The 22,070-nt window shown below is 42.0% G+C and overlaps 1 protein-coding gene across 2 annotated transcripts in view; it reads right to left on the bottom strand.

Annotated features, from left to right (window-relative positions):
• Positions 1-20,529, bottom strand: part of TTC32 (tetratricopeptide repeat domain 32) — a 330,468-nt gene extending 309,939 nt beyond the window's left edge. The window contains exons 1-3 of one of the 2 annotated variants that reach the window (XR_014225042.1): positions 20,394-20,529; positions 15,250-15,416; positions 9,861-10,823 (exon numbers count right to left, since the gene is read on the bottom strand). Coding sequence is in view for 1 of the 2 variants with exons in the window: in XM_082251295.1 (XP_082107421.1) it covers positions 10,690-10,823; positions 15,250-15,416; positions 20,394-20,500 (408 nt within the window). In the remaining variant the exon portion in view is untranslated. Of the gene's footprint in view, positions 1-9,746; positions 10,824-15,249; positions 15,417-20,393 lie in introns of those variants that run through there. The other variant, XM_082251295.1, reaches the window with a different exon arrangement.
• Positions 20,530-22,070: the final 1,541 nt, after the last annotated feature.

Raw genomic sequence — 22,070 nt, 5'->3', positions numbered from 1 at the left:
AATGGTTCAACAAAACTACATCTTTGAGCATCTCTTAGCAATTAACTCCCTCACATGTGCAACATTTGATCAGGCTAGGTTGATATGGACAGATAGAGGCAAATAGGTCTTGAGAAAGGTGTGGCTAAATGGATGCAAGTTGCTTACATCATTCTATTATAATACTTTTTCTTGACTACATGGTTAATGTTAACCAGTTCCTGCATTTTCATATCACTATGTATCACACACTGCTGATTCAAATTATGACCCTCCATCTGTAACGAGCAGGGCCCTCTGATTCCTACTGTATTAAACTGCATTGGAATTGAACTGTCTGCCTTATGCTGTAATGTGCTGCATAAACTGTTAAAGCTGTATAAATCCTGTGTAATAATAATGGCTATCTTTACGATTATTGATTAAAAAATAGATCCCAAGCCTGAATGAGGGTTTGTCTGCGCCACCAAGAAACAGTGGAATGAGAAGCTGGTTTCCTTTTACTGGGACCATCAGGAATGACAAAGAGAGAGTTAGTCTTTCTAATAGGAGCAGTGACTGCAAGGTAATCACACACAGCATGAACTACATCCAGACAATAAAAGGAGATGGTCTTCTGATGAGCTTCTCTTCTGATGGGCCTGACAGAGGGATGGAGGAATGTTGTCCTGGATGAGATAAAAAGGTCAAACTACCTTAGGAAGGAAGTTGGGAATCTCCTTATCCATGTGTAGGAACAGAGGTGATTGCAACAAGGAACACAGCCTTGTGAGTGAGATTGGAAAAGGGTTCCAATGGTGTTTATTGAAGTGTTGAGAGAATCCAGGAGGAGAATTCAGTAGACCACACAAGCAGAGTTACCTGAAAAAGACACTCTTTACAAAGGTCTTGATCAAAGAATGAGAAGCCAGCAGTATCTGAAACAAGCTATCCAAGAGCAGAGACCTGACGCTTGATGGTGCTAAGCGCCAAATAACGGTTCAGGCACATTTGCAAATGGCAGCCAGTGACCATGAAGCAAGGTGGCAAACCGTTCTTTAAGGATCCAGACAACGTGGAAGAGTCTAGGGAGTATCCACCAGGAGTCTGATAAGGTCGGAGTATAATATCCGCCTTGGCCAGTTCAGAGCCATGAGGATAACTGAAATGCCCTCTATATTGATCCTGTGAGGCAGACGAAGAAGTTTTAAGAGAGGAAAGATGTAGATCAAGCTGTATTGATCCCACAAGGCCACCAAAGCATCTTCTGCTATAGGATCCCTGTACCTGAAGAGAAACCTATCCAGTTTAATGTTGAACCTGGAAGCAGGGAGGTCTACACCCAGTATCTCCACCTATAAAACACAGATCCTGGAAGACCTCTGGGTGTAGGGACCTTTCTCCTGGACCTAGGTACTAACAGATGAGGAAGCCTGCCTGTCAATTGTTGATTCCTGGGATGTACAAAATAGACAAGCCTGGAACATGAAGTTCTGCCAAGGATATGGTGAGTCTTCTGGTTTCTCCCTGATGGTTGATGTCTGACTAAATTCTGATTGAATGAAACTCCAGTCAGGATGTCCAGAGTTGTAAGGAAAACCAAATTTGAGGTTCCAAAATGTTTCTTAGGAGATGGGATTCTTCTGACGACCAGGTCCCTTGCCCTGACAAGGTGTCCAGGACTCCTCGACATGACAGGTTGGCATCATTGGAAGAATCTTCTTAGAGATTGGAAGGAAGGACTTCAACTCCATAGCGGAATTCTTGAACCAACAATTATGAGACAAACTGGTTATCGGTGTCAAACGAAACGGTCTGTCCAAGGACTGGACTGACTTGTCCCACAAGGACAGGAAATTGAGTTTGGGGGTCTAGAGAACCAGACAAATAGGACTGCCTTGATGGAGGATACCATCAGCCCTGGAAATCTCACACATATAGAATAGTCTGATGACTTCTGGACCCAAGAGTCTGAGTCTGGTAGTGGAGAGTTTGAAGCTTCTCCTAGGGAAAAAAAAAGTTCCTGCTCCAGCTGTGTCTTGGATTGGACCAAAATATTCCAAGTACTGAGTCTGTTCCAGTACTGACTTCTGAAAGTTTAGGATCCAGCTAAACCTCTGCAAGGTCTGAACGATTTATGCTACATTGTCCACCAGAACCTGTGCTCACTTTTTACTCTTTCCTCAGCAAGAGGTTTTCTAGGTATCTCACAATGGAGATGCCCTGGGAGCGCAGCATGGTTAGTACAGGAGCCAACACCAAGGTACAGAGGGTGCAGAAGATAGACCAAATGGCAAGGCCACGAACTGGAATTGCAAGGATCCTGTGGCAAAGTGAAGGAATCGCAGATGTGCCTAATAAATGAAGACATTTAGGTTTCCCTGATGAGGGGTGGCTGTGCTAGACCTGGTAGTTTCCACATGGAAATGCTGGGCCATAACAAAGACATGTAGGGCTTTAAGTTTCAATGAGGAGGTTCCCCCTGTTAGGTTGGAAACTATAACCTGGTTGGAGTAGAACCATGGGAACTGTTTTGCCACAGGAACAGGGGCAATGATGCCCTCCACCACAAAGGCCTGCTAGAGCCGCATCCAGATCTGCTAATCAGCGCAGTGACACAGGTTGAGTGGAAGTAATGAGCTGAAAAGCGGGCTGGAAACTAAGTTATAGCTTGCAGCCCCTGGAAACCACTTTCCACCCAAGCATCTGAAATGCTGGTTGCCTGCAAAGGCGGACAGACGTCCCCCTACTTTGAAAGTGGAGGTGTCCCCTTATACTAAAGAATACGCATTTGGGAGTGGACTGGGAGCTGAACATAAATTTGACCTTGGAAGTTGAGCATTGGGTATAAGATAAAGGACTCTTTATGTCCTCCAATGAGGAATGAGACTTCTGAGGCTCTTTCTCCTGGGTAAGAGTACGCTTACCCCCATTAACATCCTTGCTCAGGGTATCCAGGGCAATCCAAAGAGATGCCATCCCTAGAAAGGCATGCAAAGCAAGCTCTTTTTGCATGTGAGTTCCACAGCCAAATTATTCAGCCAAAGAGCCCTCCTCATGTTTACTGATTGGGGGCTGATCAGGGAGATGTGTTGAGAGCCTTCTAACAACCTGTTCACACTGTAGTGCAAGGCTGCAGGCATGAGCTCCAAATACTCTGATCAAGGGATCAACTTCCATAGTTATCAAATTTCTTCTAATGGCCTTAGCCTAATCATCTAGGGTTGGGTTTAACAAACTAATGTCACAATCAAGACAGGATACAAAGCAGGGCTTTGTCAGAGAAAACAAAGTGTTCTTTAAAGGCCCTTAAAAGCATTTTCCACTGGGATGGTCAACACTCTGGTTACAAGATACTGCCAGATCCACAAAGAGAACCGTTCATTTTAAGGCCCCTTTTGCAATTGTGCAACCAAAAAGTCACTCGATTTTACCACAATTTTTTTGCTGAGATTTTGACTGGACATGAAGCAATGCCTAGGTGTATGGACCTCAAATTGCATCAAAATCAGGCTAAAGTACTGCAGGGACTACTTTGAAATTGTTGAAACTTGAAGTCGCACCGATATAAGTACTCGTTGGAAATTATGGAGTACGACTTGTCATGTGACTTTGCAGTCCCAAATCGCAGGACAAGTCGCACAAGTGTGAAAGGGGCCTAAACAAGGTTTCCCTCAAACAGGTACACTTGCGAGGGACAAACAACCTGTTAGGGTTCTCCCAGTCTTCATACAGGAAGACTGCAAACATCCAGTGTTCCAGAAAGATCTTGGCAATCTTAAGAGACCTAAAGGACTCTAGACCATTGTTAGGGTGGAAGAGGTAACATAATCCCGTTCCTGCAGCTGCTCAGAGAACTGAGAACCTGGTGTGACAACAGTTCGGGGAGAAGTTTCCTGGACCAAATGTCAATTTTTAAAAAGAGCGTGGCTGTGCAGGGCTCTGCCCACGCGGCCTTGTCATTCATTCACAGAGTTCTGTGAATTTATGAACTACAAGTACCAGTCTCTTTTGCGTCTGTCAGCTTGTAGTTCTCAATTAACTACCTTGGTGCTGTGGTAGTTCATTGATTCTTCGTGTCAGTGTGAAACTGCCTGCTCATACGATGTACGGGCAGACAGCTTACACTGACAGTCTGCAGGAGCCCTGCATGGCTCTGCTGATTGCTGGTGCAATGCTTTCCAAGCTCCTAAAAAAGAAAGAAAAGTTATAAATTTACCTAAAAAGAAAATAAAAAATGCACCTTTTTTTTGCAAAGGTGAATTTATCATTTAAAAAAACTGTCTGCATGGAGCACTTAGCATGGTGTGCAAATATGCACACCAAACTTGTTAATTATGGTGAACTTACCACTTAGTTATCCCTCACCAATGATGACAGGTTTGCACTTACCATCACCGGAATCTTCCCTCTCGCTTCTTCATCCTAAATTATTTGTTTTTGGCTACTTGGCCACTGGGTAGCCAAGTGCACTAATGTCACATATTGCTGACACTTGGCTCCAATAGTATGCCGGGCCCACAAGTGTCAGACACAGCCAACATGGCTCTTTACAAGAGCAAAGATCAGTAGCACAGATATTAGGATATGTATTAAAGTATATACAGTGGCAAGAAACGGTATGAAAATGCCTTGAAATTAACTGGCTTTCTGCAGTAATTTGCCATAAAATGTGATCTGATCTCCAACAACAAACACAGTGAGCTTAAGCTGATAACACAAACAGTTCTAATTTCTCATGTCTTTACTGAACACACCCATTAAACATTTACAGTGCCAGAGGAAAAAGTAAATTAACCCCTGGAGTTAACAGAGTTAATAGCTGGTCGCACCTCCTTTGGCAGCAATTGCTTCAAGCAAGCTCTTTCAGTAGATCTGGATCAGACCTGCACAACGTTCAGGAGGAATTTTAGACCATTGCACGTTACAAAACTGCTTTAGTTCAGACACATTTGTGGATGTCTCGTATGGGGTTAAGGTCTGGACATTGAGTCACCCTGACATTAAGTCCTGTAGGATATTTTGATAAACTTGGGAGTTAATTTTCCCCTCAATGACAACAAGTGGTCCAGGCCCTGAGGCAGTGAAGCAAGACCAAATCATGACGTTCCCTCCACCATTGGGATGTTTTACTTTTTGACATGCTGTGCCCTTTTTGCGCCATACATAGTACTAAGTATTCTTCCGGAATGATTTAACTTTTGTTTCATCAGTCCACAAAACATTTTTACAGTAGCGTTGCAGTTTGCCAAGGTGCTCTTTGGCAAACTTCAGGTGTGCAGTAATGTGTTTTGGAGAGCAGCGGCTTCTTCCATTGTGTTCTGCCATGGACACCCTGCCTGTTCAAAGACTTACGTATAGTAGATTCACCAAAAGGGATGTTTGCCAGTTCCAGGGATGTCTTCAAGCCTTTAGCTGCTACTCATGTGTTCTTCTTTACCTCACTGAAGATTCTGCATTGTGCCTTGGGAGTCAATATGGCTGGGTGCCCATTTCTAAAAAGAGTAGTCCCAATACTAAACTGCCTCCATTTTCTCTAACGGTCCTGTCTCAGGAAAGCCAATTTTCGGCTTTCCTTACACACTGATAGCGCTAAGGAAAGGAAATTCTGATAACCGGCATTTGTTTACATGGGATCAGCTGTGATTGGACACAGCCGATCACATAGGAAAGAGCCAATGTCATTGGCCCTTTACCCTGATCAGTGATGCGCTGTGTCGGAGGGACACAGCTAACCACCGGTTGCCGCACTGCACGCCCCCGTGGGTGCGCATGAGCATCGTGACCAGGAGGATGTCATGTGACCTCCACTTGGAAGGAGGGGCGTCCTGTCTAGCTGTTAATCTGCTATGGACTGGGCGGGAACTAGTTAAACATATTTTTCAACTGAAAATCTAGATTTGATAAACAGTTGTGCCGACATTGTTCAACCTTAAAATTTGCAAAGCAAGCAGCAGAGCCTGCATATTAAATGTACACATATGGCCATTCATATACAATTACAAACCATATACTAAAACTATGTTTTTAAAAACATTTCATTTATATACAGTGGGTACGGAAAGTATTCAGACCCCCTTAAATTTTTCACTCTTTGTTATATTGCAGCCATTTGCTAAAATCATTTAAGTTCATTCTTCTTCCTCATGAATGTACACATAGCACCCCATACTGACAGAAAAACACAGAATTGTTGACATTGTTGCAGATTTATTAAAAAAGAAAAACTGAAATATCACATGGTCCTAAGTATTCAGACCCTTTGCTGTGACACTCATATATTTAACTCAGGTGCTTTCCATTTCTTCTGATCATCCTTGAGATGGTTCTACACCTTCATTTGAGTCCAGCTGTGTTTGATTATACTGATTGGACTTGATTAGGAAAGCCACACACCTGTCTATATAAGACCTTCCAGATCACAATGCATGTCAGAGCAAATGAGAATCATGAGGTCAAAGGAACTGCCTGAAGAGCTCAGAGACAGAATTGTGGCAAGGCACAGATCTGGCCAAGGTTACAAAAATATTTCTGCTGCACTTAAGGTTCCTAAGAGCACAGTGGCCTCCATAATCCTCAAATGGAAGACATTTGGGACTACCAAAACCTTTCCTAGAGCTGGCCGTCCGGCCAAACTGAGCTATCGGGGGAGAAGAGCCTTGGTGAGAGAGGTAAAGAAGAACCCAAAGATCACTGTGGCTGAGCTCCAGAGATGCAGTCAGGAGATAGGAGAAAGTTGTAGAAAGTCAACCATCACTGCAGCCCTCCACCAGTCTGGGCTTTATGGCAGAGTGGCCCGACGGAAGCCTCTCCTCAGTGTAAGACACATGAAAGCCCGCATGGAGTTTGCTAAAAAACACCTGAAGGACTCCAAGATGTTGAGAAATAAGATTCTCTGGTCTGATGAGACCAAAATAGAGCTTTTTGGCCTTAATTCTAAGCTGTATGTGTGGAGAAAACCAGGCACTGCTCATCACCTGTCCAATACAGTCCCAACAGTGAAGCATGGTGGTGGCAGCATCATGCTGTGGGGGTGTTTTTCAGCTGCAGGGACAGGATGACTGGTTGCAATCGAGGGAAAGATGAATGCGGCCAAGTACAGGGATATCCTGGACAAAAACCTTCTCCAGAGTGCTCTGGACCTCAGACTGGGCCGAAGGTTTACCTTCCAACAAGACAATGACCCTAAGCACACAGCTAAAATAACGAAGGAGTGGCTTCACAACAACTCCGTGACTGTTCTTGAATGGCCCAGCCAGAGCCCTGACTTAAACCCAATTGAGCATCTCTGGAGAGACCTAAAAATGGCTGTCCACCAACGTTTACCATCCAACCTGACAGAACTGGAGAGGATCTGCAAGGAGGAATGGCAGAGGATCCCCAAATCCAGGTGTGAAAGACTTGTTGCATCTTTCCCAAAAAGACTCCTGGCTGTATTAGATCAAAAGGGGGCTTCTACTAAATACTGAGCAAAGGGTCTGAATACTTGTGACCATGTGATATTTCAGTTTTTCTTTTTTAATAAATCTGCAACAATGTCAACAATTCTGTGTTTTTCTGTCAGTATGGGGTGCTATGTGTACATTCATGAGGAAGAAGAATGAACTTAAATGATTTTAGCAAATGGCTGCAATATAACAAAGAGTGAAAAATTTAAGGGGGTCTGAATACTTTCTGTACCCACTGTAGATTGCAGTATTTATAACAAGCTACTCTTTTTTACACGTCTGAAAAATAAAAATCAACAGATTATACACCAATCAGCCATAACATTATGACCACAGACAGGTAAAATAAATAACATTAATTATCTCATTACAATGTATATATTAGGCAACAAGTGAACATTTTGTCCCTGAAGTTGATGTGTTGAAAGCAGAAAAAGTGGGAAAGCATAAGGATTTGAGCGTTTTTGGCAATGGCCAGATTGTAATGGCTAGACAACCAATAAACCAGCAACAGGGCTGTGGGTGACCAAGGCTCATTAATGCACATGGGGAACGAAGGCTGGACAGTGTAGTCCCATCCAACAGAAGAGCTACTGTAGGTCAATTTGCTGAAAAAGGTCATGCTGGTTTTAACAGAAAGTTGTCAGGACACACAGTACATGACAGTTTGTTATGTATGGGGCTGTGTAGCCACAGACCAGTTGGGGTGCCCATGCTGACTTGGGTACACAGCCAAAAGCACTTACAATGGGCACATGAACATCATCAAAACTGGACCACAGAGCAATGGAAGAAGGTGGTCTGATCTGATGAATTCAAGAATGGTTTGAGGAACACAATAATAAGTTTGAGGTGTTGACTTGGCTTCCAAATGCCTTAGATCTCAAGCCAATCGAGCATCTGTGGGATGTGTTAGAAAAACAAGTCCGATCCATGGAGGCCCCACCTCATCTGCTATTGATGGCATGGTGCCAGATACCACAGTATACCATCAGAGGCTTGATGAGTTATAGTGGGAGGTCATAATGGGATGACTGATCAATATATTTTCCCTTTAAATAGAACAATTGTCAATTGTAAAAATAATTACCAGTGAAACATCATTATGACTTAAAGCAAACAGCATACTTTAAACAGATTTTTTTTTTCTTTTTGCATAAAATACTGAATGATCCTACCAGTGCCAGGAATTTCCTTCAGCAGGGTAACAACGCAGATTCCCCTGCAGTGAAATCACTGCAGCTTTGTCTCCCTGTTGACTACTATCCCATCATGCAGAATGAGTAAGGTTCTAAGTGTTGTCATCAATGGCAGTAAGTGCTGACCACAGCTATCTCAATGTCCCAATGAGGTAGGTTAAAAAAAAAAACACAACACACACACCACATCAAAAGGGGACATTTTTTTCACAATAGATGGAGCATGGAGATGCATATCTAAAATCGTTTTTTCACTATATATGGACTTTAGGCTCTGTAGTATTAACAGGGCCATTGAAAAAAAAAGAAAAACTGCTGGTTTTAGATTTGGGACAGTTTCAAAAATCTAGATACAATTGAGTGCTGTCCATGACACTTTTTGTACTTTAGCACTGCTTGGACCTTGAAGAAGGGGACATACCCCGAAAGCTTGTCTTGAAAAAGAAGTATCACGGACAGCACTCAACTGATTCTTTTTCAAGTGCACTAATATGGCTACAATCACCTCAAGCAAGAATCCCCACCAAAACCGACATTTTTGTCACTGTAGGACACGGAGGAGCTGACTCACTCACTGACTCCTTATATTAATTGGGGACTCCAATGACAAATTCTTTCTCACAGCAGTTACTAGCTTTGGATTCTTCATCCATCCTGACACTGGAGTATTTTGGACAAGTAGGATTCAACACTTGGGATGGTGGTATTTCATACACATTTCTTCACTATTAGGGTCTCTTTAAATTTGATTTGTGGGTATATTCATATGGATGGCAGTGTATGTAGCCAGATTTTTCTTGCTGCTAAAATGACTGCCTCTGTCATCACTGTCCTGAGTCACATCCATTATTCTTGCCAGACGGTTTCCTGTCTGACGACAGAAGTGGATTTAAAGTAGGCCACCCCATCCCCTTCCAATGAACATGGCCGGTTTAATTTATAGTGGCATTCTTAAATTCATTTACAGTATTCACAATTCTCACATATTCATATTCACATATTAGTATATTAGATTTAGTTTCCCTAGAGGAAACCTTCTCTGAAGAAAAAAAAAAACAGACATTGTAAACCTCATTCTACAAGCACTGATCCAGAATAAGCATACGGCAAGTGAAGTTGGAACTCTTGATCTGCACACATTGATGACTTGAACCCAAAGGATCACCATGACAACCAGGCATCTAGCTTTTTAAGATGGAAAGTTTGGCAATGGCAGCTTCCATATTTCTCTGCGAACAAGTCTGGTTTCAGACACTTTTTAATCAATACATATTAGGTTATTACATGTTGTTTGGCTCCTTAATTAAGCTGGTAGCTTCATATTAAAAAGGGAAGTAGCATAACATGGCTCTTTCTTCTGGAATTGAAGGTCCAGTGTAAAGTATTATTACAGTTATCACGTTTATTATTTTTATTGCTTCAATCCACCCATAACCGATTTGAGTGATTCACTTGCTGGCTCCTATTCTTTCTGTCGCAATCTAAGTAAAAGTAATCATCAAAGTGGTACTGCTTATCTCACCTTGGAGTGGCATCTCCCATGCGGCAATCTTCATAATCAATCAAATTAAACATTGAGCTAATTAATGACAAGAGCAGTGGTAAAGATATGGAAATGCACCCCCTCCAGTGAAGTCTGATTCACCCTAGAGCATTGCGGTAACACACAAATATGCGTAAATGTGGTTCACTTTGGTGCCATTCATTTTGAATGGTACCCCAATACAATTACTAGTGTACCACAATGCATGTGCGTTTTACAGTGCCACACCACACACATGAAACATATATGTGTTGTGACAGATGTGATAAAAAAAACCTGCATCTGTGCATTGTGGCAGATTCGCTGAAAGCTGCATTGTGGTGCATTGTGGCCCATTCAAAAAAAAAAAAAAAAGGAGATGGTCCTAACATAATGTATGTTAACATAATGCAAATATGTGAATCTGGCCTCCTTGATAAAACAAGCTGGTGGGGGATTAAAAAAGCACCAATTTCAATTGAATCTGGAACAACCCTTTAGGTTATCTCTGCAGGTGTGCATAAAATACACTCACACCAGTGTCAAGCAAATCTATGGTCATTTAGATTCCAGAAAGCCTTTTCCTTTTCTCTTCCTTGTCCAGAATGCTTTGTTGTAGGCTGATCTTTGCATCTTCAAACTGAGGGTTTAGCTGCAATACTTTCCGAAAGTCCTTTATGGCATCATCAAAAAATCCTGTCCAAAAAAAAAAAAAGTAAAAAAAAAAAAAAAAAAAAAAAAAAAAAAGAGTGAGGTCAAATAATTGGAACAGCAGAGACAATATAACATTTAATGCTAAGTGTTTTAGTTTTACTTTACATAGTTCAGTTGGCCCAAATTAACTATTTCCTTTAATAATAGATGCACCTTCTGTAAGCACTGTATAAACTATAAGTAGCATCAGCAACATACAGTATACAGCACTGTGTTCCGGCAGCAGTACAAAGACTTTCCATAAGCTGCTGATATAAAATGATCCGTAAAATCAAAATAGATATTTTAGTTCTGGCAGATTATAGAGTTCAGCAGTTACAAGGGGGTTCAAGTCTTTCTGCATTTGTAAAACAAACCTAAAGTGATAAAAGAAATTGACCGGAACCGCTGCAGCTGTCTAAATATCAGTAGTATGTTTAATTTGCTTTGATAAGGATATGTAGAGGTGAGTGCCACCACCTTGTCAACTACTAATCCCCACTGTAGAGATCAATCATATCCATGACCCAATAGTAAAGATTAGCGGGCAGAGTCTGGCTCTCAGTCCTAGAAGCTGGATTGATAATTGCATAGCAGAGCGGCCCAGGATTTGGGCACTTCAAGAGCAAAACTGATTGGATTTTCAGGGACTGAAGCTGTGGTACCAGCAGTGAAAGAGGAATGTTTTGGTCACTTCAGGTTTTGGTTAATGAATTAATTTATTATAGGGAATGTAACAAGGGGGAGTGCAACGTATCAGTAGTGGTTGGGCAGCAAAAGAGCCAAAAAAGTTTTAAAACATTTCTGGCAGTGTGTATATGGTCAAAAGGTTTCCGTCATGTTCATGAAAACTCTGCAACGTTAAAATTGTCAATACTGACACATGCGTCAAATTCAAGTAGCTCTTATTTGCGACACGTTTACTGTACAGTATTATCATTCCAATAAATTAATAAGGAAATACCACTATATTGGTGATAAGGAAAGTAGAGGAAAATAGGACCTCTTCCATGTTGCAATAAAATTGTTGATTGTTTCACACATGTAAATAATGGGGTTGATTTACTAAAACTGGAGTGTGAAAAACCTGGTGCAGCTGTGCATGGTAACCAATCAGCTTCTAACTTCAGCTTGTTCAATAAAGCTTTGACAAAAAAAAAAAACTGGAAGCCGATTGCCTATCATGCTCAGCTGCACTAGATTTTGCACTCTGTTTTTATTAAATCAACCCAATCAAAGTGTTGCATCTTTTAGAACAGATTCACACTAGAATGCGGTGCAGGAAAGGCACGTTCCCTTTCCACACCAAGTTCAAAACACACTGCTTCTGTGATCTGCTGTGGGTGCCGGCACCAGATCACATGACACTGCAGTAGCCCATGCACTACTTTGTCTACATTCTGGTATGATTTCCAGCACATTCAAATGAATAGGCTGTAAAACTGCACCACACGGGAATGTGCAGGAATTGGTGTGAACTGGCCATAAGACATTCTGTGACAAAAGTTCCTCCTGAACTGATATTTGATACATTTCCATTGCTCTCCCAACTTCTCCAAAATAGCTTCTGAGACTAAAAGTCTGCCACTTGAAAGGTGAAATGTTTGCGACAGTTCTGTCAGAGTTTCAGCAGATTTATATACATCTTATTGACATGTGCATCAGTTGCACTATCACAAGACAGTTTTCTAAAGAGTATCTACAACACTCTTTATAAATTCCAAATAATGTTTAAATCTCACTGGTCTCCAAGCCAGCACATCACTAAGTCCACCAGACTTGGCCTATTACTAAAATATAATTTCTAGGTGAACTGATCCTCTAAGATTTGAATATACAAACTTTTACTAAATTAAAAAAATTACTTAGGCCAGCAACATGCATAAGAGTATGAAACCAAGAGAAAATTGTGGCGGATGGATGAGGGCCACCGGGCGTGGATGCCACCTGCCCTACTGTTTGGTTCCGGAAGGCCTGGGGTGCACAATGAGTAAAGGGGTGAAAGTCCTCTGATTCCCTTACCTGGAAGAACAGGCGCCCCACTCCCCCAAAAGTGGGTGCCCCACACACACACACATGGAAAAAACATCTAAAGCAGGAGAGAGGGGGTCTCTCCAGAGCTCAGTTCCATAACCTCCTTCCCCACCAGGCACCCATGCATTTTCTAGGGGAAAATCTGAACCGATTAGGCCCCTGCCTCCTAGCAAGATGCCCTAAAAAGGATAAAAAATAACTAGATCCTGTCAGGCTAAAGGGGAACACATAACACTGAGGGCCTGTATGTGTGATGGCTTTTTAACTGTTGTGGATCATGTGTTTCCTTTTCGCTGGGAGGTTCCCATCTCTATTTCTGACACATGTTGTTTACAAGTTAAAAATCAGTATTTTTTGCTAGAAAATTACTTAGAACCCCCAAAAAGTATATATATTTTTAAGCAAAGACTATGGAGAATAAATTGGCAGTCATTGCAATATTTTATGTCACAGGGTATTTGCACAGCAGTCTTTCAAATGCACGTTTTTTGGAAAAAATACACTTTACTGAATTAAAAAAAAACGAAACAAAAAAGTTAGCCCAATTTTTTTGTATATTGTGAAAGATGATGTCACGCTGAGTAAACAGATACCCCACATGTTATGGTTTAAAATTGCACACACTCGTGAAATGGCGAAAAACTACAGTACTTAAAAATCTCCATAGGCAATGCTTTAAAAAAACATTTTAACGGTAACCAGTTTAGAGTTACAGAGGAGGTCTTTTACTAGAATTATTGCTCTTGTGCTGACGATCGCAGCTATACCTCAAATTTGTAATTTGTACACAGTTTACATTTGCAGGCGCGACTTATGTATGTATGTGTTTTCATTGGTTCACGAGCACACGGGGACTGGGCGCTTTAAAAATTTTTGTTTTTTTCACAGTTTACTTTTATTGCTGTCACAAAGAATGTAAACATTCCTTGTGAGCCCCCGTTCACACTGGGGCGACGCTACTTCGGACCACGACCTCCGAGGTCGCGGTGCGAGCAGCGCGCCGCAACCTCGGAGCGGCCGCCACGGACTTCATAACATTGAAGTCTATGGCGGTCGCCTCCTGGTCGCCCCAAAGAAGCTCCGGACCCTTTTTCTGAGTCGGAGCGACTTGTGTCTGTGTTCGGACTCTGACCAGCCTGCAAACGTGCCAGCTGGACGCTCGAGTGTCCCTGGGATAACAGCCGAGTGGCTGCTGAGCCACATGGGTTGTTATCAGAAAGTCGACCGCCAGCTCTAAAAAACGATACCGGAGTGATTCCTCTAGCTGCAGGCATCACCCCGCTACAACCACGTTCTCAAGCCAACGTACAGATAATTTGGTTTTTAGGAAGTGGTGAAAGAGAAAAAAAATAATTAAAATACGGCTGTGCAGGACTTCACCTTTCTACCCACGTCATTCATTTACAGAGTTCTGTGAATGGGAAACTACAAGTAGTTTCAGCTGTCGGCTTGAAGTTCTCAATAAACTACCACGGCGCTGGTGAGAGCTCTGGTAGTTCATGGTCTCTTCCTGTCAGTGTGTATCTGCCTGCCCATACGAGGTACGAACAGACAGATACACTGACAAATCTGCAGGAGTCCTGCATGGAAGCTGCAATCTGCTGATCATGGCTGCAATGCTTTCCAGGCTCCAAGTAAAAAAATAATAAATGGACATTTTTTACCTGCAAAAAAGATGTGCATTTATTATTTTTTGTAAAAAAAGGTGACCTTATCCTTTTAAAAGCAAAAAAAGGTTTCCCACCTCCTAAGCATACATGCACAGTCTCTTGCTTTTTACCTGTGTATTATCTGGAGTGCAATCCCAAATGATCGATAAAGATCAGATTATCATTTATTATCATTAGTAAAGTTATCCGATGATGGGTGCTTTATTTATGTAGGTACTTCTCATCCATAATATACTGTAGCTATATGAATTAGGTTTTGACTCTGCTAGTAAACACAAGGTCAGATGACTGTATGATCATTCCTATGGATAGGAGTTTGGATCTTTATTTTCCACACTGGCTGCATTTTGCACAATTGGATGCACTAAAGCATGGGTGCGCAACCCTTTGGCCCTCCAGCTGCTAAAGAACTACAAGTCCCATCATACTTCTGCCTTTGAGAGTCATGTTTGTAACTGTCAGCCCAGCAATCGCTCATGGGACTTGTAGGTTCCGCAACAGCTGAAGGGCCACAGGTTGAGCACCTATGCACTGAAACAATGACGGCTATGGGTTTCAGTAAAGCAGTATGGAGAGCAGAATTGTGTGATGTTTCATTAAGGCCTGTGTGTTCTGCCATACACACAGGTCAAGTCGCAAGAGTCCGGCACTTTCACACATACTAATAACTTTTTTTTTTTTTTTTAAACAAGCAGATGCTATCAGCAAACTCCAGCAGCACCCACCTAATCGATACAGGACCAAGCCCCTGTTGTAATAAGGCACATCGAAATTAGGGCTCACTCGTATCGCCTCTGTGTAGTCGTCCATTGCTTCATAGAAGTCAACCCGGAAATACTTAATCTGCCCTCTATTATTGTAGGCGGTCGCTAGATCTTCAGAGCTGCATTTGCTTCAGGAAAACAAACAAAAGAGAAATCACTTTAAAAATAAAAAAATAAGAAGAGCAAAAAAAAGAAGATAGTTGGAGACAGTGGGAGAATCAAAGAAAGGGCAGATTTATAACGGTGTACTCCCAACCATCATAAATAAGTTTATTTTATGACATCATAACATTAGGCAGAGCTGGGAGTGCTGGCCTTGTGTGCCTGGACAAATGCTGAATATGTGGGTGCAGCTGAAAAAAAAGATATACAACATTAAATCCTTCTATCTTAACCTTTACAAGCCATTAAATGCTAATAAAAAATTATTTTCCAAATCACATCAATCTAAAAACACGCCCTCTTGAAGGATTATTTAACTAGTAAATCACATTTTTGGTAGAATACTTTTGAACAACAAAGTGTTGTAATTTATGGGGGAATCATACGAAGACTTTGGCTATAATAAACCACTTTGGCCTTATTTTATAGGGGAGACAAAGACTGCAGGATCATTTGAAAAGTTAACCTCAAAAACTAGACGTCACCATTTGTAAATGAAGTACAGCCATTTACTGACTTATTCAAATCTGCTGCATATTTTGCAATAAAAGGAAGGGACCCTTAAAATAATTTTCAGGTTTTGGGGCACCCCTGCTACAACTAATTCATTGGTCAGTGGGAAAAATTCCCCTTACATTGGTGGCCAGTAGAAAGAATGCCCCATTTACAGCGGTGGTAAAAGTGCCACCCTTACAGACAGTGAAAAAGATCACTGGTGTCATAAAGCTTGTTCTGCCAAGTAGCATGGAACCCAGAACAATGGAGGCACCATCAGATGGGAGGCCAATCAGCCACAGCTAAAGGAACAACCTCTGAAGAAACCCTGGTGGAGAATGGCTGGTCTACCCACACAGATGCTGAATAGGGATGCCGAAGACTTTGCCTCATCTGAAATGCATAGCCTGATCTGCATCAGGTCCACTGAGATGGCCAAATCTTACAGATGAAGGTGTTCTGGGCAGGTGCTGGATGCCAATATAATTTATGAGACAACAGCAGTGACCCCCGTCACATCCATGAACATTAGGTCCTCAGATGATCACAGCTTCCATTCCAGCTGTTTCAGATCTGAGAGCACATCTTTCAGAATCAAAAGTCGGGGCACAGGGGTTGATTTACTAAAACCTGAGAGTGCAAAATCTGGTGCAGCTCTGCATGATAGCCAATCAACTTCTAACTTTAGATTTTTCAAGTAAGCGTTGAGAATAAAACCTGGAAGCTGATTGGTTTCTATGCAGAGCTGCACCAGATTTTGCACTCTCCAGTTTTAGTAAATCAGACCCACAGTTCCCATAGGCCCATTAACACTAAGGTGATCTAAAGTGTATGTTCTCTGTACACAAACGACATGTGAGTTGGAAACCTTAGAGAGTATCTGTCTCCAAACACATAAACCAAATGTTCCTGTAATGTCAAAAAGTTTAATCCTTCATGTCACTGTCTTTTATGATACTTACTAAAGCCTAGTACAAACGAAGAGAAAATAGGATGAAAAATACGGCTCATACGATAATCTGATTGTTAGTGCACAGCTTTCCAGAACTGATTATCACAGTGCATACGAAAAAATATCCGAAGGGACCAACATGAAAAGTTTTCTTGTACGATACCAGACCACCCATGCTCAGAAATACATTACAATGCAATTTAACAAATTACATCACTTCCGAAGTTGTATTCTCTCGTAGGAGAATTGTCTTAACTTTAATAACCCGTTGGTTTTCGATTTGGAGACTAAAGACTAGTACACACGCAACGATTATCGGCCGACCGATCGTCCGTCTTTTGTCCAGAGTGGTGTTTTGTTGGTTGGAATGTGCCTAGACTGCACACAAATTTTCTCGCCCGACAAAATTCTACTTCAGAAGTGATGTCATGTGTTGGTTTGCTTTCTTTGTGTTCTTTCTTATCTGAGCATGCCCAGTCTAGCTCATTAAATTTTTCCCTGTAGAAATCTGTACTGACTGCACGAAAATCGTCCGTGTTTTGACGGCAGACAAAAATTTTATAGCCTGCACACCAGATTTTTTTCGGCCGAAAAGTCGGTTGTCGGAAGCATCATACTAACAAGCCGAAAAATTCCCTGCCGATTTTCGACGCGTGTGTACGAGGCTTTACATGCAAAAGAAAAAAAAAAAAAAAAAACCTTTGTCTGATATTCTTATCGTGTGTACAAGGCTTTAGGATAATGACGTGTGTTCTGTACAGTGCTGTTAGCTGTTAAGGATGCTATAGGTGCCTATAAAATCCAGACATGCCTTGTAGGACATATATAACCTCTGGACTATGCACTGTGCTTTCACATTCCTCTGTAAAGCTAGTTAGATTATAACTTTATGTCAGGCATGATAAAGGAGACTGAAATGGAAACAAACCGTGTTATGAATCTGCACTTGGAAATCTGTATTTGGGACACAAATTTAATACACATAATGGCACAAACTATAAAGACATGGTTACACAAGAGCTACTGTATCACGCTATTAACTTGTGTGAAATGTTTGCTCTGGAAATAACATGAGAATTGTAGCATTGGGAGAAGCCTTATGCAACACTTATAAACTATAAAGGGCCTCAAGTGTGCCCCCCCCCCCCCCCCCACAAAAAAACTTCCAGAGGTCCACATGATAACAGCTAGTTTTCATGTATTGAATTACATTGCATCACGTTAGGCAGGCCATTTAAAATAAACAGGATGTAACACACCTCAACACATGAAAATTTTGATCCTGCCGTCTTTTGTTTTTCTGTTTTTTTTCTGACGCACACTAAGACCCAGTCCACACTAGCGCGACTTGTCAGCCTGACAAGTCACGGTCTATTGACCGCTACAGGAACCGTTCTAATAGGAGCGACACAAGTCGCTCCGACTTAGAAAAAGGGTCCTGTACTACTTTGGGGCGACCTCGGAGCGACTTGCATAGACTTCCATTATGTGAAGTCCATGCAAGTCGCTCCAAAGTCGTGGTGCATGGCAATGCACAAGTCGCCCCCAAAGTAGTACAGAGTCATGTCACCTTAGTGTGAACCGACTCTAAGAAGAAAATAGGAATAATTAATTTCCCCATCATTTTTGCCAGCGGCAGTATTGGTAACTCAGTGCATTGGTGCCAGCGGCAGTATTGGTAACTCAGTGCATTGGTGTCAGTGGCCACAATACTAATGCCCAGCACTGGCACCAATTAGCATAAAAATAACCCCCAGCACCGGTGTAAGCGACCACAGTAATAACCCCAACACTGGTATCAGTGACAGCAATAGCCCACAGCACTGATGTCAGGGGCCACAACTAAAATTACCTACATTGATGCCATATAATAACCCCTAGCTTTGGTGTCAATGACCACAGTAATACCCCCCACACAGGTTGTCAGAGGCAGCACTGTTATCAATCCCCGATCAACTGTGGTCAGTGGTGATGCGGTTAACCCACCCCACTTAAACCCATCCTGAACCCAAAAACTAAATATTGCAGCTTACCAATCATTAGATGTATTGGCTGCATTCAATTTTTTTCAGGCTTTAATCTGTTTTCATCTGCTGATCTGGCCTGTAACACACCTCCTGTACTAGAGCACCTCTCCCCACTCTGGATAAAGGAGCACAGGGGTACCTTTGAACAAATGCATTAATAGTCTAAGGCTGAGTGGAATGTTAGATGTACTGGCTAGATACCCTAAAAAACTAAAGCCAAACTCTAGCTAACACTTTGTAAGCTGCAAACAGTTTTTCTCCTTTTTGGATAAAGGTTTTATATAAATAAATAAAACTGATCATTTTAAATCACCCCTGTAGGTGTTGAATGGTTTGCTGCATCCCTGTAATTATTACATCTGCAAGACAGCTTGTTATTTTGAAATACAATTGGTAAGCTGCAATATAATAAAAGTTTGCTATTGGTGCTTTTGGTTTTATCGCCGCTTAAACCTTCCCCTAACACTGTTGGACAGTGGCATGGCAGTTACACCCCCCCCCCCCCTTAACCCTCTACCTGAATTGATGATTGGGGTCAACCTTTATTGGTTGTCAGTGTCAATGCTATTAACCCCCACCTTACCCCCTCCCAGCATTGGTGGTCAGTGCAGTTAAACACCACCCACCCCTCCAACCTCGTCCTTGCGTTTGTGGTTAGTAAAAAGTGTATTTCACGGACGCGTTAAACGGACGCGTTTGTGTGTTTGAAACGCCAGAAAACACACGTTCAAACGCAAATAATTGCGTTCTAAAAACAGTCCCTGAACGCAACTGCCTGCAAATGACTGTAAACGACCCTGTGTACATGGACAGATAAGATAAAATGTAGATGGGTTCAGGGGCTTCTGAAAAAAATGCCCAACTGCTCCTAAACGGCCATTTCCAGCGTCCCGTGTACATGGAGCCTAAGAGTGCATTCACTTACGCCAAGTGTCACTCTCTTGCTCATCCTAACTAGTAAAGTGTCGCTCTATTGCCTCGCGCTTGTGTATTAAAGATTCTGCTTCAGCCAGTGAAGGAGAAATGCTGTAGCAGCAGATGAGTGCTCTTTTAGCATTCCTGCTACTAGTAGAGATCCTGTTGCTACAAGCTACATATTGACTACAGCTCTCAAAGTGACATGAGAGAAGTATGGGGCTGCCATTGCTGATCTCCTTTTGAAAATGCAAGTTGCTTGGCTGTGTCTCATATAAGAACTTTTATAAACCTGGCATGAGAACGTTGTAAACGAGCGTCAGAGTCAGATAAATACAGCATTGAAGCCAAAGCATCACAGCCAGGAAACTGAGATTCTCAAAAGGCATGTTCAGCAATGGCAGCCTTCACTATTCTCTCATGTCAGAGTTTCCTTAATACTGGGGTACTCCAAATAGTAAAAACCTCCTGGGGTTGGCAGCTTTATTATAGTCCTATAGTTTTTTTTTTATTTTTTTTAGCATATTCAGCTTGTAGATTGTGTGTGCTCTCACCTCTTTTGTGCGCAGCTGTCTATGACTTTGCCATACAGATCCTCAGCCACATCTAGATGACGTTTCTCTAGTTCTGCATTGGCTGTCTGCAGCAGACTATGCTCCATTCTGCAAGAAAGCAAAATTTAAGGATCAATTTGAATATTTGTATTGGTATGTGCAGATATGAAGCCTTAATATTACATACTGCTAGAGGAGTACAGTACGGTAATTTAGTGATTAGCACTACTGTCTGGCAGCACTGGGATTCCTGGTGTTCATTTCCACAACTATCTCTGCATGCAGTCAGGTCTGTTTATACCATCTAAGTGACAGGTCCTCTTTATGTCAGGTATGTGACAGGGCCTGTTTATACCATCTAAGTGACAGGTCCTCTTTATGTCAGGTATGTGACAGGGCCTGTTTCTACCATCTAAGTGACAGGGCCTGTTTCTACCATCTAAGTGACAGGTCCTCTTTATGTCACGTATGTGACAGGGCCTGTTTATACCATCTAAGTGACAGGTCCTCTTTATTTCAGGAATGTGGCAGGGATTGTTTAAAACCACTAAAGCCCCGGAAGATTTTCCCCCCTTCCTGACCAGGCCCTATTTTGCGATTCGGCACTGCGTGATTTTAACGGACAATTGCGCGGTTGTGCGACGCTGTACCCAAATGAAATTGACGTCCCTTTTTTCCCCAAAAATAGAGCTTTCTTTTGGTGGTATTTGATCACCTGTGCGATTTTTAATTTTCGCGCTATAAACAAAAAAAGAGCAACAATTTTGAAAAAATAACAATATTTTTCACATTTTTTTTATATGAAATTCCCCCTAAAAAAAATGTAAAAATCTAAATTTTTTAACATTTTAGGCCAATTTGTTTTCTGCTACATATGTTTGGTAAAAAAAATTGCAATAAGCGTATTTTGATTGGTTTGCACAAAAGTTATTGCGTTTACTAACTAAGGGAAAGATTTTTGTAATTTTTATTGTTTTTTTTTAACGAGTAATGGCGGCGATCTGCGATTTTTTTTCCGGGACTGCGACATTGCGGTGGACAGATCGGACCCTTGACTGACATTTTTGACACTTTTGGGGTTACCAGTGACATTACTGCAGTAATCAGTGCTATACATATGCACTGTTACTGTAAAAATGACACTGGCAGGGAAGGGGTTAACTTTATTAGAGATGCAGGGGTTAAATGTGTCCCTAGGGGCGTGCTTCTAACTGTAAAGGGGTGTGGCTTTTCATGTAACCACAGAGACATACGATCCTACATAGCAGGATCGTATGAGCTCTGCAGTTACACCACGGAGAATGACAGGCGGCTTTGTTTACATCAGCCGTCTGCCTTTCTCCCTCTCCAACGGGAGATCGCGAGTGACCGGTGGACATCGTAATTCGCACTGGAATGTCCGTGAACGAGCGGGGGCGGGCCCCCTAGAGGCTCGCAGGCGAGCGACGTAGTACTACGTCACTTTGCCTGTGCGGGGCTGAGTGCCACCGTAAATAGTCGTGTGGCAGTCAGCAAGTGATTATACCATCTAAGTGACAGGTCCTCTATGTCAGGTATGTGACAGGACATGTTTATACCATCTAAGTGACAGGTCCTCTTTACCATAAACCATCCATTGCACACACTGGGGTTAATACCATCTAAGTGACAGGTCCTCTTTATATCAGGTATGTGACA

This window comes from Pelophylax lessonae (genome assembly GCF_965119305.1).
Source record: "Pelophylax lessonae genome assembly, chromosome: 3".
Lineage (NCBI taxonomy): Eukaryota > Metazoa > Chordata > Amphibia > Anura > Ranidae > Pelophylax > Pelophylax lessonae.
This window is presented reverse-complemented; position numbering and strand designations above follow the sequence as displayed.